General features: G+C 40.6%; 1 protein-coding gene across 3 annotated transcripts in view; it reads left to right on the top strand.

Annotated features, from left to right (window-relative positions):
• usp28 (ubiquitin specific peptidase 28) overlaps nucleotides 1-16,370 on the top strand; it is a 32,820-nt gene that overhangs the window by 13,157 nt on the left and 3,293 nt on the right. For 2 of the 3 annotated variants that reach the window (XM_075486871.1, XM_075486870.1), the window contains exons 12-25: nucleotides 3,810-3,905; nucleotides 4,006-4,185; nucleotides 4,346-4,551; nucleotides 5,244-5,314; nucleotides 5,571-5,799; nucleotides 6,733-7,068; nucleotides 9,075-9,220; nucleotides 9,515-9,790; nucleotides 11,129-11,224; nucleotides 11,673-11,851; nucleotides 12,347-12,425; nucleotides 14,038-14,117; nucleotides 14,339-14,462; nucleotides 15,786-15,984. In XM_075486871.1, the coding sequence (XP_075342986.1) occupies nucleotides 3,810-3,905; nucleotides 4,006-4,185; nucleotides 4,346-4,551; nucleotides 5,244-5,314; nucleotides 5,571-5,799; nucleotides 6,733-7,068; nucleotides 9,075-9,220; nucleotides 9,515-9,790; nucleotides 11,129-11,224; nucleotides 11,673-11,851; nucleotides 12,347-12,425; nucleotides 14,038-14,117; nucleotides 14,339-14,462; nucleotides 15,786-15,984 (2,297 nt within the window). The remainder of the gene's footprint in view (nucleotides 1-3,809; nucleotides 3,906-4,005; nucleotides 4,186-4,345; nucleotides 4,552-5,243; nucleotides 5,315-5,570; nucleotides 5,800-6,732; nucleotides 7,069-9,074; nucleotides 9,221-9,514; nucleotides 9,791-11,128; nucleotides 11,225-11,672; nucleotides 11,852-12,346; nucleotides 12,426-14,037; nucleotides 14,118-14,338; nucleotides 14,463-15,785; nucleotides 15,985-16,370) is intronic. The other variant, XM_075486872.1, reaches the window with a different exon arrangement.

Here is a 16,370-nt window from a genome sequence, read left to right as displayed (position 1 = left end):
ATAGTCAACTCGGAGAGGCAAAGACAAAACTTACCCATTTCGCTGAACAAGTCTCTGGTGATAACTGTCGGTGTTTTCAACAGTGGCCAGTGTAGCGTTACCGGGTATTTATATACGTATTAAATATAAGGATTTATGAGATGTTCTTACAATCTCAAATAAACCTTACCTCGAATTCAGGGCACCACCTACCTAGGTTTTTACTTAATTTAAGTCACAGTCAGGTAGGAAAACTGTTCGAAATCTTACGATCCTGGTGTTAAATTAATCTTTCAATTAATATTCAATTAATATTCAGTCTCATATCTCGCTACTTTCGTGAAGTTCTCGTTTGGTTGGACAGACATTACGTAAAGAAAGCATACGACACAATCTGTGATTATAACATATATATAGATATATGAGCTGTTTATTACAATGATATGATCTTAGACATGAACCTTTAAACAAACAGGAGATGCAGTGAATATAAAATAAAATATGGGGAATGGGGAGATACTGGATGTATTCAAATAGTTCAGGTTGGCTGACTATTTGACGCTAAATACTGACATTTCGGATTAATGTATCATTCTGTGAAAGCCTCGAGACATCCATCAAACCCACTTTAAGGTGAAAAACGGGTCGGTCTTACTGTGCTGAAGTTCTGCTTAGTCAGCTCGGAACACGGCAGCGGCCACGCGGGGTCCGAGGGGATTTCTCTTCCGCTCTCTGGGCCTTCCTGGCTGTGGTGGCTGACTTTAGCGGACTTCTCAGTTGCTTCTTTGATGAAGTGAACTTAAGTTCACAGAAGATTAAAAAAAGGTTGCTTGGAGTTGGCTTTCTTGGTAGGAAAAGGTGATGATGGCGTGAAACAGCGGAGGTTAGGACGTGCGACGTAGAAGGACGTGGATGGCGAGGGACGAACAAAAACACGTAAAACGTGCATCTTCAGAGTATTTCAATCTGTTTCTTTCTTCGGGTCTTTCTTTCTCGTCTCCGGGGTCTCACTGGGTTCTGGAGGGTCTCCTCCGGTCGTCCGCTGCATCGTTATCCTCACGTCCTTCCGTTCTCTCCTGAGATTATGGGAAAACTCCCAAACTCTGGTGAGCTCTTCTCTTCTGCTTAAACCATCTCCAAAACTCTCTGAGCAGCTGTTCTCTGCTCAAATCTCCTTCTGAAACTCTGGGTTGGAACCCTTCTGGAACAAGAGGCAAGAAGCAAGAGAGCAGACGCCTGAAGCGAGCCAGCAAACGAGAGAACTAGAGAGCCTGTGTTTTCCGCGGGTTCCGGGTTTTGACTCTCGGAGGCGGGGCTTACACTACTTTTTCAGCCAATGACATGCTTGAACTGTGTGCATGTCTGTGTAAGGTGATCTGTGCTATATGGGGATTTCTGGATTTAGACAAAGAAAACTCTTATTTCTCCATTACTCCCATCTCATAGAACATTTGTCTCGGTGATTCTGAAAACACCACATCTTGTTAAGATATGCAGATTAAAGATATAACATAGACTTGTAATATAAAGACATCAAAATAACACACATGATAAAGACAATTATGACTTTCAAAATTCAGATGAATATATATGAAATCGTGACATATGAATAGTGAGCCACACAATATTAATTTTCTGTGTTAACAATGGGGACACTAAACAAATACCAAATAGATACCGAAGGGACATCGTTAGAAGTTACTAGTTGCATATATTGTCCATTTTACTGAGTCCTCTGGGATTTAAATGTTCAACTAATCAACACTGCAGACCACTAGGGGGCAATGTGGTTCCATCAGGCAGGTTGGGCATTTTCCAACAAGTTTGTTTCTTTGTCAATATTTAAGCCAGAATCGTACAAATTGTCTCTAAATGCGTCCTGTGATCAAGCTGGAAACCTTAAAGAAATTGTACACGGTTATCAAACACATTTAATATAGTTTTAAGATTCGACTAAAAGTGAGTCTTATGAAGTCTTCTCAGTTCGTATGTAGCCATCTGGTCTCTTTCTCTGGGGGAGAGGGTGTTAACATGTCAATTCGATTCATGGTGAAGATAAGATAGTGAGGCCAACATCTCCAACAGAAAGGTTCTTTGTTCATTCGAGTTTTCCAATTTTTATGGCAAGTGTCTGTTGCTTATTTTTCACTCCCAAAAAGCTTTTAAGAGGGCAGAAGGTGAACGTAAATTAGGCAGTTTCTGTCTCTTTTTCCTTTGTGGAAAGAAAATGAAGATCTGGTTTATATCCACATACGTAAACATCCCCCACAGGAATGTTGGTTTTGTCAAAGTTTGAAAAACTCTTAATCCACACGGCACTGTGACTGCTACACCAGATAGATTCTGTCTCAGAGACACCTCCCCCAACCCCCTCTTAGAAAATAACAACGAGCAACTTGTAGGCCTAAAGCTACTATTATTATTATTATCATTATTATTATTATTATCATTATTATTATTGTTATTACATCTATATGCGCAGTTAAATACATAGTCTGTGGGATTTGCAGACAGGGCTGGAGCGGAACTACCGCGGCTGCGGACTGTCCGGTGTGAAAAGCCAAGTTGAACACACCGCCTGATAACCGGCGTAAGACTGCCGTCGTTTCGCTGCCGCCACGCCACGCTCTGGTCTGAAATCGGCCTAACTTTGTAAACCTTTTCAATCGGAACACGAGCCAGCTGAATCTATGCACAAGTTTAAAGGCCCTGTCACACTGTTGCGTATGAGAGAAGCGTATGAGTTGCGTATGAAAAGTCCTTGAAAATAAAGAATGACTAGCGTATGAGTAGCATATGAACTGCACATGCCCAGCGTACGTTTCAACGCGCCTCAGCAGCCTTTCCTCATTGCTCCATTATTATCGCAGTAGACGACGCGCTATCAACATCTCTCGAGACATTCATGTCGATCATGCCTCCCAAGAAGCAATCGTCGTTTGCCCGGGCCCTGGGCCGAGGAAAAGGCAAAAAAACACAAGAATCATTCTCACCCAAACCTGCTGAAATGCCTGATGCACCTGCGGCTGATGAGTTACATGCTTCTGAGCGATCAAGATCCCCAACTCCTCCTCCTGACCGCTCCCGTGAATTGTCGGTTGCCTCAGATATGATAAATACGCTAGCTGTACGGTACACCTTCATGCCAGCGTATGGCAACTTATGTCCAGCGTTCTCGACCTATCAGTAACGTACCTATATCGTACCTCTAGCGTATTCAGCGTATGCCTAGCGTATGCTTAGCGTATTAACCATACGCACAAAAGTTTTGAGCATGTTCAAACATTTATTTCTGCCTCAGCGTATGCCAACATATGCCAGCGTGCTTGAAACGTATACAACCTATGCCTAACGTTCCCCTAGCGTATGTCAGCGTATACCAGCGTATGAGTGATCATTTTCATACGCAACTCATATGCTTCTCTCATACGCAACAGTGTGACAGGGCCCAGACGCATCGCTTTCTCTCGGACGTGGCGGATTACGACGTTAATCGTTTCAGACCATTCACTACAATATATGGGTGGATAAAAAAAAATGCGCTTATAAAACAAAGCTTCATTGGCGTTGGTCTGCACTCTCTGAGTGCATTTCTAGTTTATATATACATATATATATATATATATATATATGGGGATGCGGGTTGCTTTTAAACATGTATAGCACTTTGTGCTACATTTTAATGAATGAAAAGTGCTTTATAAATAAATGATAAATGATAAATCACTACACCTATTTCCTTTTTTTCTGGAAATATGTAAGTATTCAGGACCTTTGCATAGAATTGTACGTGACAATTGTTTGGCATATCCTGATCCTTCTGTGTACAGATATCTTCACAAAAACATTGAACAGACCCATGAGAGGAGAGGAGAAGTGAAAAAGCTCAGGGAGCAACTTGCAGTCCTTCAACAGAAACTCGAATGGTAAGTCATCTGGTAGCACAGAGAAATAGCACAGCTCCAAAATTACTTTACTCTTATTGAAGCAAATATTCTTCTAACTATCCCTTGACTTCATTAATAGTTACAAAAATTATGGCTCAGGACCTACCAAGTACCCTCTGGCTGACATGCTTCAGTTCGTTCTCGAGTTTGCTACCACCAAACCCACAAGTGTTTCCCCAGCTGAAGACTCAACACTAGCAACATCTTCACCAACTCTTGCAAGCCAACCCATCAGTGAACCCATCCCCAAAGACAACAGGTCTGTTTGACATTATAATTGTCCGTAACAACAGCACTGAGGCGATTACTGGGATTTAAAACCTGAAGTTCCTTTACTGATGAATTTGATAAGTCTGTTGTTTCAGAGAGAATTACTTGTTTAAATCATAATCTTTCTTTGGGATGCTTGCTCTCCTCAGTGAGCCTGGAGATACAGATTCAGCAGAGGTGGTTTCCAGTGTTTCCAGTTGCCAGCGGACACCCATTTACAAGCCCTTCACCCAGTGCAGACACCCCATGGACTGCCCACCACACCCAGCCCCTCACTGCATCAGTGAGGAAGAGCTGCACTTTGTTAAGAGCTGCCTACAGCGCTGGAGGACTGAAGTCGAGAACGACATCAATGGTATGACAATGAAAACGCTCATAATACTCACACTGTGTTGAACATTATTACTATAACCTCAATAACTACTGTCAGCGCAATCTGAATATTCACAATATTCACATGAAAGTTTCATACAGGGTAGATACTTTTGATTAGAGTGAACCAAAATAGTCAAGTTGCAGACTATAAAACTAAAATATGCATTGAATGGAGGAGGGTTAATATGCTCTTTTGGTTTGTCACTATTAGTAACATTTTATGCATATACTGTAACCATCTGAGCAATTCACTGTGAAAGATGGCATATGGTTTTATATTGTACAAAAATTGCTGCCAAGCTGATCAGTGTGAAAATGCTCCTCATCATTATCTTTTTGTGAAGCACAATGTGAAATAGAAATGATGCAGTAATTTAGGAATGGTGCAGCTGAGAGAAGTACTTCAGTATTACTTTAAAAGTACCACCTTGTTCCCACAGGGCTGAATGAAAATCGTGCCTGGTGTTTCTGGGTCTCACAGCCACAGACTGTGGCTAAAGCCAGCCCCAGAAAATATGTCATCTATGACAATTTCACACCAGTGAAATACACTTGCACTGATTTACCAAACTCTCGCTGTATTGGGCAAATCGTATATGATATTTTAGTAGCCTAACTGTAAAATCTGTTTGGAGTTTCACTTACATTTGTGTGTGTTTGTGTGTGTACCAGAGCTAAAAGCCAGTATTGACAAGCTCACTCAGGTGCTTGAGGGCATGTACACAGACAACTGCCTCTGCCAGGTAAGGCTTGTACTCACCTAATTTACTCTGACAAACAGCAATTCAAATATATATTTTACATCTACAGAGTGTGCATTGACTGAGCTTAGGTCAAACTTTATTGATGTTATAAAGTATAAACAGGACAATAGAGAACAAATAATGAGAGGTCAGAAGGTTAGAGCTCCACTGTTGACTTGTTTGACTGTGTTTGGATGCTGGATCCCAGTATTGTTGAACTTCATTAAATGTTGTCTCTTGTCCTACTCTTGCATAGGTGCCATACAGACTCCATGCAGTGCTTGTTCATGAAGGCCAGGCTTCAGCAGGTCATTACTGGGCATACATCTACGACCATGCCAACCAGCGATGGATGAAGTACAATGATGTCAGCATCACTGAGTCATCCTGGGAGGAGCTGGAAAGAGACTCTTACGGAGGCATGACCAACGCCAGTGCTTACTGCCTGATGTACATCGATGGCAGGCTACCCAACCTTATCACAGGTACACATACCTGTATGTACTTCACTCTCTCATAGAGGGATACGGCAGGATGGAGGTTTGCATCTCTGGTAATATTATTCACAAGTTATTATTCTATTATGGATAAAAAAAATTGTTTTTCCATTTATTGGGCTCAAACTGACTAGGTAAAAACAATATTGTTTTAGATAAAGAATAAACATATCTAGGGGACACGTCGATGCTGCCTGTAAGGGACAACAAAATCAGATTCACAAGGATAGCTTTGACAATAGCCAACAAATGCATAGCTCTTAAATGGAAGAGTGAACAACCACTCTATTATATTATTTATTTATTTACTTTTTTGTTTTGTTTTTGTGTGCCTATTTTATGTTATGTTCCTATTCTATTATAATTTGTATTTAAGTACATTTCTGTAGACATACATACCAGTAATGGGAAATGGGGGGAGGGAGTGGGAGGGGGGCTCGGGTTGAAAATATGTTCAGAATGAGTTATTCAAATACTTGTCTTGAATACGGAAAAATCCAATAAACAGAATGTTCAAAAAAAATTAAAGAATAAACATATCGTCCTGTATGATTAAATACAGGACTCATCAAGTCAAAAATCAAATCAAATCAACTTTATTGTCATTACACCTTACAGCATAACGAAAATTGGTTCCAGTACACCCATCCGGACAGACAACAGGAAAAACAGACAGGGGAGACAGGTGACCATGGCCATGCGCCCCGTGTAGAGCGCTGCCAGAGAGACAGAGAGACAGAGACAAAAACACAGACCTCTTTTTTAGATATTGCACTCATGTTAAGAGTAATAAGATATTTGAATATATCTATTTGTATTATGGACATTAAGAATTATTAATTTGTGCTGTTATTTGAAGCTCTCTAATGGTCTAAATGAGTGCTTGAGTCCACTAACTAACTTTCCGTTACATACTTCCAGAAGACACAGATGATGAGACTGGTCAGGTGCTCCATGGCATGGACTCCCTGCCACCCGTCCTCAGGCGCTATGTCCAGGAAGATAACCGCTGGTTCCAGCAGGAGCTCAGCGAATGGGAGGAGCAGTTCTGCCAGACCGCAACCCCGCAGGAAGAGTCGACCGTGTCAGCAGAGTGCCCGAGCTCCACGTTGGAAAATGTACAGCAAACACCCGTTGAGCCAGCTACCCAATCAGGTCCGTCCACAGAAGAGCTGGACCAGACAGCTGCTTCAGAGCCCCAATCAGAACCAGAGCCAGATAAGGATCCAGAGTCAGATCCCGGAGAGAAGACTGAAGGTTTGTAGCGCTGCCTGTAGAAAGAGCAGTGTGAACAATTTTCACAATTTATAGACTCATATGATTTAAGCAGTGATGGCTGTTTCAACCAAAATTTAAACAAATTTGAGAGCAAATTTGAATGTGCTTTTGTAGGCTAATAGATGTGTTAAAGGTTATCACTTGGTTTACGTGTCTTACTAAAATAGGACTTTTAAATTGTTGGCACAGAAGAAACAGTTTAAAGAATCAACAAAGATTCAGAAGAACCAGAGATTCAGAGATGTTGTCTTTTTATGTATACGTCTGGTAACTGAGCAACCGCCTGGACACACAACAGAACCACAAGAAGTAGTATTTATTGTGCTGTATTTTTGTTGTAACACATGCAATGTTACCTGCAGTGAGTAAGTTTTACGGCAGGTCTAAAACCATCAGCAACGTTTGGATTTACAGTGTTGATTAGGCTGGAAGTTGTTCAAAACTCCACCCAAAGTTGATGAGGAGGCAAACTATTTCAGAATAAAGCCAGTGGTTGTTCACTTTGGTCTTACGACCCTTGCTGTTACTGACTAAATCTGAAAACATTTTACAAGTGGGTATTAAAAAATAGCCCTTGGCAGAAAGATTCTAAGTGTTCCTCTATATCCAACTAGCACTCAGATTTGTTGGGGGGAAATGTGGACATATAAGTATTTATCAGGGAGATGCTCCTAGAATCAGCACTCTGAATTATTGATTGTCACATGCTGGAGCTAATTAAGCAAGATGTTAAGATTTAACCTGACCAGAGAATTGACAACAGTGAGTTTGTATTAAAGACAGATTGGCTCCAAAACATGATCAGTCTGGTCAGGAACTAAGTCACACACTCGAATTATTTGTTGGACCATCTTTAGCTTTGATTACAGCGCTCTTTTGGTTGCAATAATTTTCCACCAAGATCTTGCATTGGTGATGGGGGAGTTGGATGGCTGGGTAAAGACTCCGCCGGCACATTCCAAAGATCCTCAATACGGTTCATATCTGGACTTTGTGGTGGTCAGTCTGTAGAAATGCTGCCTCATGCTCCCTGAACCACTCTTTCACAATTTGAGCCCAAAAAAATCTGATCTTGTCATCTTGGACTGTACTTGTGCTACCAGGGAAGAGAAGTTGTATTGATGGAAAAATCTGATCACTGATATTCAGATATATGAGATCACTCATCACTCTGGAACAGGGTCGATCTGGACTCAGGACCACATGACCCTTTTCCATTGCTCCAGTGTCCAATTTTATGCTGCCCAGCAAGCTGAAACTTTTTTTAAATTATTAGCCTCACTTATAAGTTGTTTTCTAACGGCTACACAGCTGTTTAGTTCCAAGACTTCTCTTCACACTGTGTGTGTAGAAATGCTCTCACTTTCAGAGTCATTCGGGAAATTCTTCCGACCACAATTCTGTCCCAAAGACAATTATTCAACCCTGTCCGTCCAGGTTTTACGCTGTTAGACAGCTCTTACTTCAATTTGAGTAATCTCAGCAGTCTCCTTCGTTGTTTTGTTTGCTTGATGCAGACAAATCATTCAAGCCTTCTGAAAACGAGAAGCTACTTAATGCAAGAGTTAGAGATAAATGACCTGCTGCCAGCTGAAACACATTAATCACTGCAGTACTTTTCCAGCTAAATTTCTAGATAAATTATTGTTTAGTTCCTTGTACTTTCTTCTACATGTGAGCTGGGGAATTGCATGAGGAAAGCAGAACATTTAATGAATTTATCTGAAATTAAAGGAATGTCCTCTGTTTTTTAAGAACTATCTGGCCGTGTATACCCAACAAATTATGTCTGAATTTCTGCAGAGCCTCTAAAGTTATGCCTACACACAGGTGGACAGAATATATTATTGCTGTGAAATTGTTATTACACTATCCACTATCACATGAGATTAGATTATCTGATCTACTTGTACATTCTGCAAGTAACTTCTGCAAAACAGTGCCCTTCATTACAGACAGGGGTATCAGCTCTCACCCTCTCTCAGTCTCTTTCACAGCAGAAGAGTCAGAGTTATCACCACCACCTGAGAGGCCTGGCTGCCAGCCAGACGACACCAGTGCTGCAGCAGTCACTGACACCGTGGAGCCAAGCCAGGGCTCCAACTCAGCTGAGAGGGAGCTGCAGAGTCAGGTGGGAAAGTCCATCACACCCCCGACTCATTCCTTGGTTGTTGAACAGGGGTCAGAAATTCTCAGCCACAACACTTAGCGAGGAAATTGTTTTTGAATTGGCTCTGTATGTATGAATTGGACTCATTTTTAATTTGATTAATTGGATTTTATTGGATTATGATTACAATGAATTGGACTCTTATTGGCTTGAATTGGACTGTATTATTGAAGTGCCTTGAGATGACATTTGTTGTGATTTGGCGCTAGATAAAAGGAAAAATAATGTGTATCTTTATCTTTCCGACCTTGTCAGACTCCTGGCCCGGATGCAGAGCCCAGTAATCAGGCAACATCTGACCTCCACATGCAGACTGATGACATGGGGGCAGCAGGCCTGGTTCCTGAAACTGACAATGAGCCTGAAGCTTCCGGAGAGGCTCCTGAACATGAAGCAGAGCAGGGACATGAGGAGCAGCAGCAGGAGCTCCCAGCCAGTCAGCGACAGACTGAAAATGAGGTGTCAGAGGTGGAGATCCCCAACGTGGGCAGGATCATGGTGAGGGCTGATGCTGATGGGTACAATGAAGAGGTGAGTTCCAAAATGAGATATGATTTCAGCAGCATATACAGAACTGTTTAAGAGTCTTGATCCACCTCTCATTTCTTTGTATTTTACCTTGAAACAGCAATTATTGTCTTCATTAGCATTTCTCCAGGCTTTCTGAAGCTCTTTCAAAGTTTGCCTTGGGACATTGGCTACTTTTTTGCTCATTTTCAGTCCAGTACCTGACCAATTTCAGAGGAATGTGCTTTGTTTGTTTTGCCACATAGCACTGAACTATGAACAATTCAAGCAGAAAGTACATACTAACCAAAGGAATAAACCAGTGTTTATACTAGCAGCCTGTCACAAAGAACCATCATTTGTCCCAATTTCTTTAGTTGTTTTTACGGAAAATGCAAAAGATAACACAGTGTGTCGCAAAAAGATTTGAGAAAACTGGACAAGTGGAGAACAAAAGAAGTGTATGGCCCATAGAAAACTATCCACAGCAGATGAACAGTATCTGAAAGTGACGTCCTTAAGAAAGAGGAAAAAACTCCAGCAAAGACCTGACACAGGACCTGAGAGATGCATCTGGACCTTGAGCTGATCCATCTGCTGTTGGCCCAAGCCTCATCAGAAATGGGCTCCATGGAAGGGTGGCTGTCAAAAAGCCATTCTTAAGCAAGGGAAAAGGGAGAAAATGCTGAGCTGTGCCAAATGACACAATGGACTGAAAATCAGTAGCAACAGGTCTTATGGAGGAATGAATCCTCCCCAGAGCCCGGAGCTCAACATTATTGAAGCAGTGTGGGATCATCCTGACTCAGAACGGAACAAAAGGCAGCCGACATCCAAAGAAGAACTTTGGGATGTCTTTCAGGAAGCCTGGAGAACTATTATAGTTCTCCAGGCTTTTTCTTTCCTGAAGACTACTAAAAGAAAAGACAGAAAGCTTTAGTAAGAAAGTTAGAAAGTCTAAGAGGGTTCAGGCTGTGTTGAAGTACAAAGGGGGTTTTACTAAACATTGACTTTAGAGTGTTGCCTTTATTTCCACTTTATTTCCATTCCTGTTTGCAAGTGTTTCAATAAATGTTGCGCCTTTTTTATTGTTTATCTGACTATATATGAAGAAATTAGGGATGGCTCAAGACTTTTAAACAGTAGTTTGTACAAACCTGTCAAAAAAGTTACCCTAAATATGGGCTAACCAGTGGATATATCTCAGCTCTGCCATGGTAATATAAAATATATCAGTGTCTTATTTGTTCTCCTTTTTTTTTACGGTGGTTATGACTTAGTTTAAGGTCAGTTACCTGTCCTCCAGCCTTTTGTTGTTGTCATCATTGTTTTTCTTTTTTACATTGCTGTGTCATTTCCTAGATGATGCTCACTCCAGCTATGCAAGGCGTTATTCTCGCCATAGCCAAGGCCAGGCAAATCTTTGACAAAGAAGGCCCTGAGGCTGGCCTCATAAAGGTACGCTCTTGGAGTGGTGTTAGAGTTCCTTTAGTTTTAGATCAATATTAAAGTTTTAAGTTTAGTTGTATTTTGATCCACCTATCTTCTAACTGCAGTTTGGATAATTTTTCCTACATCGGTATTAAAGTCTACTGATAAACAAAAAACATGCATTTTGAAGGACATGTTGCCGGCCATCTCAATCTCTGAATGGCGTAATGTTAAGATAACAGTTTGGTGTCATAATAGCAGAAATTAGACTCCATGAAAGATGTAGTACTTCCATAAACCACAGAATATAAAATTCAAGTTTGGTTGCATCAAAAGAAAGAGGGAAATACTTCAACTTGTAACACATAACATTTATCTGAGCATTTTGAATTACATAGAATCTATCCTCGTGTTTATCCATTTGCCGACTATAAGCATTTTGGGTCAATGTTAAAATTCCCCTTGGTTCTGACAGGCCTTCCATGAAGAGTATTCCCGCTTGTATGAGCTCTCCCAGGAGGAGATCACGCCCCAGGAGGACGCTCGTCTGCAGCATGCTTTGGTCTACTTCTTCCAGAACAAGGCACCCAAGCGCGTTATTGAGAGGACGCTGCTCGAACAGTTTACAGACCGTAACCTCAGCTTTGACGAGAGGTGAGCACATACACGCACACACACACACACACACACACAAACAGTTCACTGTTTAGTCTTGCACGTATGTCTGTGTGATTCGATCGAGATTCTAAAAGTTTTACAACAGCTTGACAGTTAAACTACTGTCACAAATGTAGGATAAAATGTCACTGTGATAGAAAATCTGTGACAAAACCAAAAATAAAGAGAGGCCTCTTTTGGAGATGTAAGAAAATGAGACAAGACAAATTGCTTCTTAAGATTGTAATGTTTGAAAGGGTGTCTGTTTGGTGGGTTGCATGTGTACAGTGTGTACATTTGAGTAATTTAATTAAACGTGTTTCAGAAAGAAAGGTTTACTGTTAGCAGCACCACTCCACAACTGAAGTGGCCTCACTAAAACACATAGCATGCCTCGTCTGCCATCTAGTGTCCAGACCAGAGACTTGTAATTTATGAGGATGTCCTTTTATCAGTTCTCTTTAACTTAATTTGTCCTTTTTGTGTATGCAGGGCCATCAGTATCATGAGGGAAGCTCGAGCCAAGCTGCGCCTCATTAAGCCAGAAGATATGGACATGGATGAATACTTGGTACTGTCAATGGTCTCATGTTTTTAGTTTTTATTCTGCCACATTGATTTGAGTTTTTTTCAGGAATATATTCCTCCTGTTTTTGATTAATCGTCCCCACATTATTATTTCAGTGGAAACTGATGTGTTTCTTCTGTCTTTTCTGATTGCTTTAAAGCCCAGGAACAACACAAACATCAACATTTAGGTGTAGAAAATGTAGTCATTAGAATCTAAAGTCATTCGCATTAGAAACTAAAGGGGGCCTGTCTCATGTAAGTACCTCACTTGGGAGTATTTGACTGATATAGCCCATCTGTTACACACAATGAAATGTTGAACACACTGTAAAAACATGTAACCCCCAAATCAGAAAGGTTGGGATGGTATGGAAAATGAAAAACAAAGAGAAAACAAATGCTTTTAATTTAATTGCAGACACTATGAACCCAACATATGTCATGTTTTTTTCTTGGCAACTTAATTTTATTCGTTAACATATTTCCATTGCTGCATTTCAAGCCGTCATCAAATTCCAACATGTTGGACAGTAAAGCTTCTTTCACCTTTTTATGTTGCCATTCTTGAAGCATTCTTAGTTGTTATATTGTTCCATTCTTGCTACGAACCGGTCTGAAGGTTCACAGACTTTCTCCACACATTCTCAAAGCCCAAAGAAGTTGACTCTGCCCCTGGACAAGGTTAACCTCCTTGTTGCAAAGTAAAATAGCATTTGTCAATGTAACTCTGTATATTCGGGCTTGACAAAGGTTTCCTACAGTAAACCTTTTCCCATGTGATTATATCACGTGATGGAGTGCTGTCTGAGGGATCAGAGACAGATGTCCAGCTTAGGCTTGTTCACTTGACCTTTCTGACCTCCTCCTCAAGATTCCTTTCATTTTTTACTGATATTCTGCAGTGTAGAGTTAGAAATATGTCGATCCACTTCTAACTTTCTTTGAGAAAAATTGTTTTAAACATTCCAATATTCTCCTCACACATTTGCATGAAACGTTTTGGTTTCACCCTGTCTGCGATGAAAGAACAGTCCTGCAGAAGTAGTGTCAGAATCACTTTTTGTTTTTCTTTCTTTGTGTTGTCTTTTCCATCTCAACTTTCTTAGTTTTTGGGTTGTAACAACAAACAGCTTGAATGTCAAATGTCAGCCTGGAATGTTAATGTTGTCGTTTCTACTTTATGGAAGATGTTTTGATTATGTTCCATTTATTAAATCTTTAATCTGATTAGTTTATTTGGGTCTGCATGGTTGAAATTTCAGCTGGGAGCGTGTAAACCCCGTGACATTTAGTCCCAATGGAATGGGAACTATGTATATTCCTGCATGGCAAGACGGCTGACGTGATGGGAACATTGTGCACCAATCACAGTCTGGAGTTTTGAGCTGCTACTTAAAACAAGAGCACAGTAGCAAACCTAAACTCCAAACTTACTGTGTGTATAATAAGATTATGGATCTTGTTTTACTACAGTACGTATTACAGTATAAATTTATTTTAGTATTTACAATAATGCTGTAACAGCTGTATCTCTCCACTGTTAACTAACAATAGAAAAGGAAAATAAAAAGCAAATGAAGTGACTTTTGGTTATTCTGTGTGTTCCCTCACAGGAATGGCATGATGACTACAGGCAGTTCCGAACAGTGTTTGTCCATCTGCTGACTGGCCTGGAGCACTATCAGCATGGAAAGTAGGTGTCGAACATTCACCACAACTCAACCAGAGCAGCATATTGGATTGCTTCTGTAGATGAATGTAATTTTTGAATACCATGCTTAATTTAGCTTGAATTGTTTACAAATAGAACTAAACTGAAGAAAAAAGCTGAGGTGCTGTATTTCCTTGTCGATTAAAAGTGTTAACTGTGTTTTTGTTGGTCATGACAGTGGTGGTTTCCTTTTTGTGCTGCAGGATGCGAGAGGCATTGAACTACTTAACTCATGCATATGAAACCAACAGCGCCCTGCTAAGGAAGGGAGAGAAACGTGGTATGGACAGGTCTCTTATAGCTGTTTACCGGAGGAAGGGTCTCACTGTGAGTAAGGCAAAACTTGAGGGTGAATATGTTTCAGGTCCAGATAAATCCCCCTTTTCAAATCTATCAAATAAAGTGAAATGGAAGTCTGTTTTTGCATCTTGATGTTACTTGTATGAACATTTTTTGGGCAGTGCTAGTGGAAACTTTAAGGCTTATCACAATCATAGCAGTCATCCTCTGGGAACTATCAGTTACCATCTTGCAATTGATAACATCTGGCCACAGCTGCTGAGACGTCTTTCTCTGTGTCAACATTTTGGACAGGAGGACTGTCTGGCCAACATTTCCATGTTAAGGCTCTTGCTGTAATGAGGCAAAGTTGTATTGGAAGCTCTTTGGTTACAAGCCTTGGGCTCACACTGCAGCCATACAGAATTAAGATAAAAATTTATTATCTTAATTTGGCTGATATGATAGACAGTCACCATAAATCTGAGGTTCAAGCTTCATATACAAGCTTTAAAAAAAATTCAGAATGCAATCATTTCTCAAACCCCAGCTGGTCGAGGCGGATGGCCACCCTTCCTGAGTCTGGTTCTGCCAGAGGTTTCTTCCTGTTAAAAGGGAGTCGTTTCTCTCCTCAGGCACGCTCAGGACGGGAGATTGGACTGAAGACAAGTTTCGGTGCAATCTGTTGGTTTCCTTAGCTAGGAAATTGTTTTTGAATTGGCTCTATATGAACGAATTGGATTATTTTGTAAATAATTATGATTACAATTAATTGAATTCCAATTGGCTTGAATTGGACTTTATCATTTAAGTGCCTTGAGATGACATTTGTTGTATTTGGCGCTATATAAATAAAAATGAATTGAATTTAATTGAATAACAAATAAAAAATGATAATTGTATTTAATGTCGATATAATATAGAATAATGTTTTGCTATTAAAATAACATAGCCAAGCACCCAATAGTAATTTCTCCCAAGTTTTGGTGTAAAGTTGACTGGACAGTGGCCTTTCAGCAGGATACTACATGATTAGAGGTTGAAATCTTTACCAAGAAAATGGACCACCAGTTCATTTGGATCTGAATCTGAAAACCCTTTGTTTTGACGGCCACTTGAATGATCAATACCCCTCAATGCCCTAAACTTCATGGAACTTCATAGAAGGAACATATCAGGGGGTTGATCAGGGAAATGCAAATGTATGCATCAAGATGTACCAATCCCATTCATATCTGTGTCATAAACAGTATGTTTTGATATGTGGTATGTGACAGCTTTACAGATAGGTTTGTATCTGTGGATATTATTCACGCAACATGTAAATCCAGGGACAAAAGCTCAACTACTTTCTCCATCCTCACCTTGCAGACACTGAATGAGAGAGCATCACGCCTGTTTTGCAGCGGTGAGGAGAGCAAGGTGGAGGAGGGTGTCGCCATCATGGACGAGGCTGTCATTCCCTGCCTTCACCTGATGAGCCGGGACCCAAATTTATCCCAAGAGGACCGGGACACTATGGAGAGCATCCGCAGCCACTGGTGCTGCTGCCTTGGCCAGGACATGAATGGTGAGTTACTGAAAGGACATCATATAAGCAGGTGCCAACAAATATTTATAATGTTTGCTTGGCAGACGAGTGTAACTTTTACAACCCCTTGTCATTTAGAAACATGTACATATGAACCCCATTTCCAGAAAAACTTAAATCAGTAAGTTCAACTTTTGTTTTAAACTTAATTTAGCTAACAAAAGCTTTTAACCTTCATAACTTGTCCATACGATATTTTTTATGTGTTACAAGATATAAAATGAGAAAAATCAGCATCTTGTCATCTGCAGAGCGCCACTGAAAGGTGTGGTCATGTTCTACGTAGACTGTTTGGAGGAGCCTGTACCACCTAATACTGGCTACCGGTAACTGCCGGGTTAATGCAGTAGAGCTCATTTGAATGT

This window comes from Odontesthes bonariensis, chromosome 16 (genome assembly GCF_027942865.1).
Source record: "Odontesthes bonariensis isolate fOdoBon6 chromosome 16, fOdoBon6.hap1, whole genome shotgun sequence".
Classification (NCBI taxonomy): domain Eukaryota; kingdom Metazoa; phylum Chordata; class Actinopteri; order Atheriniformes; family Atherinopsidae; genus Odontesthes; species Odontesthes bonariensis.
The sequence above is the reverse complement of the archived record's forward strand: the minus strand, read 5'-3'. Positions and strand labels throughout refer to the sequence as shown.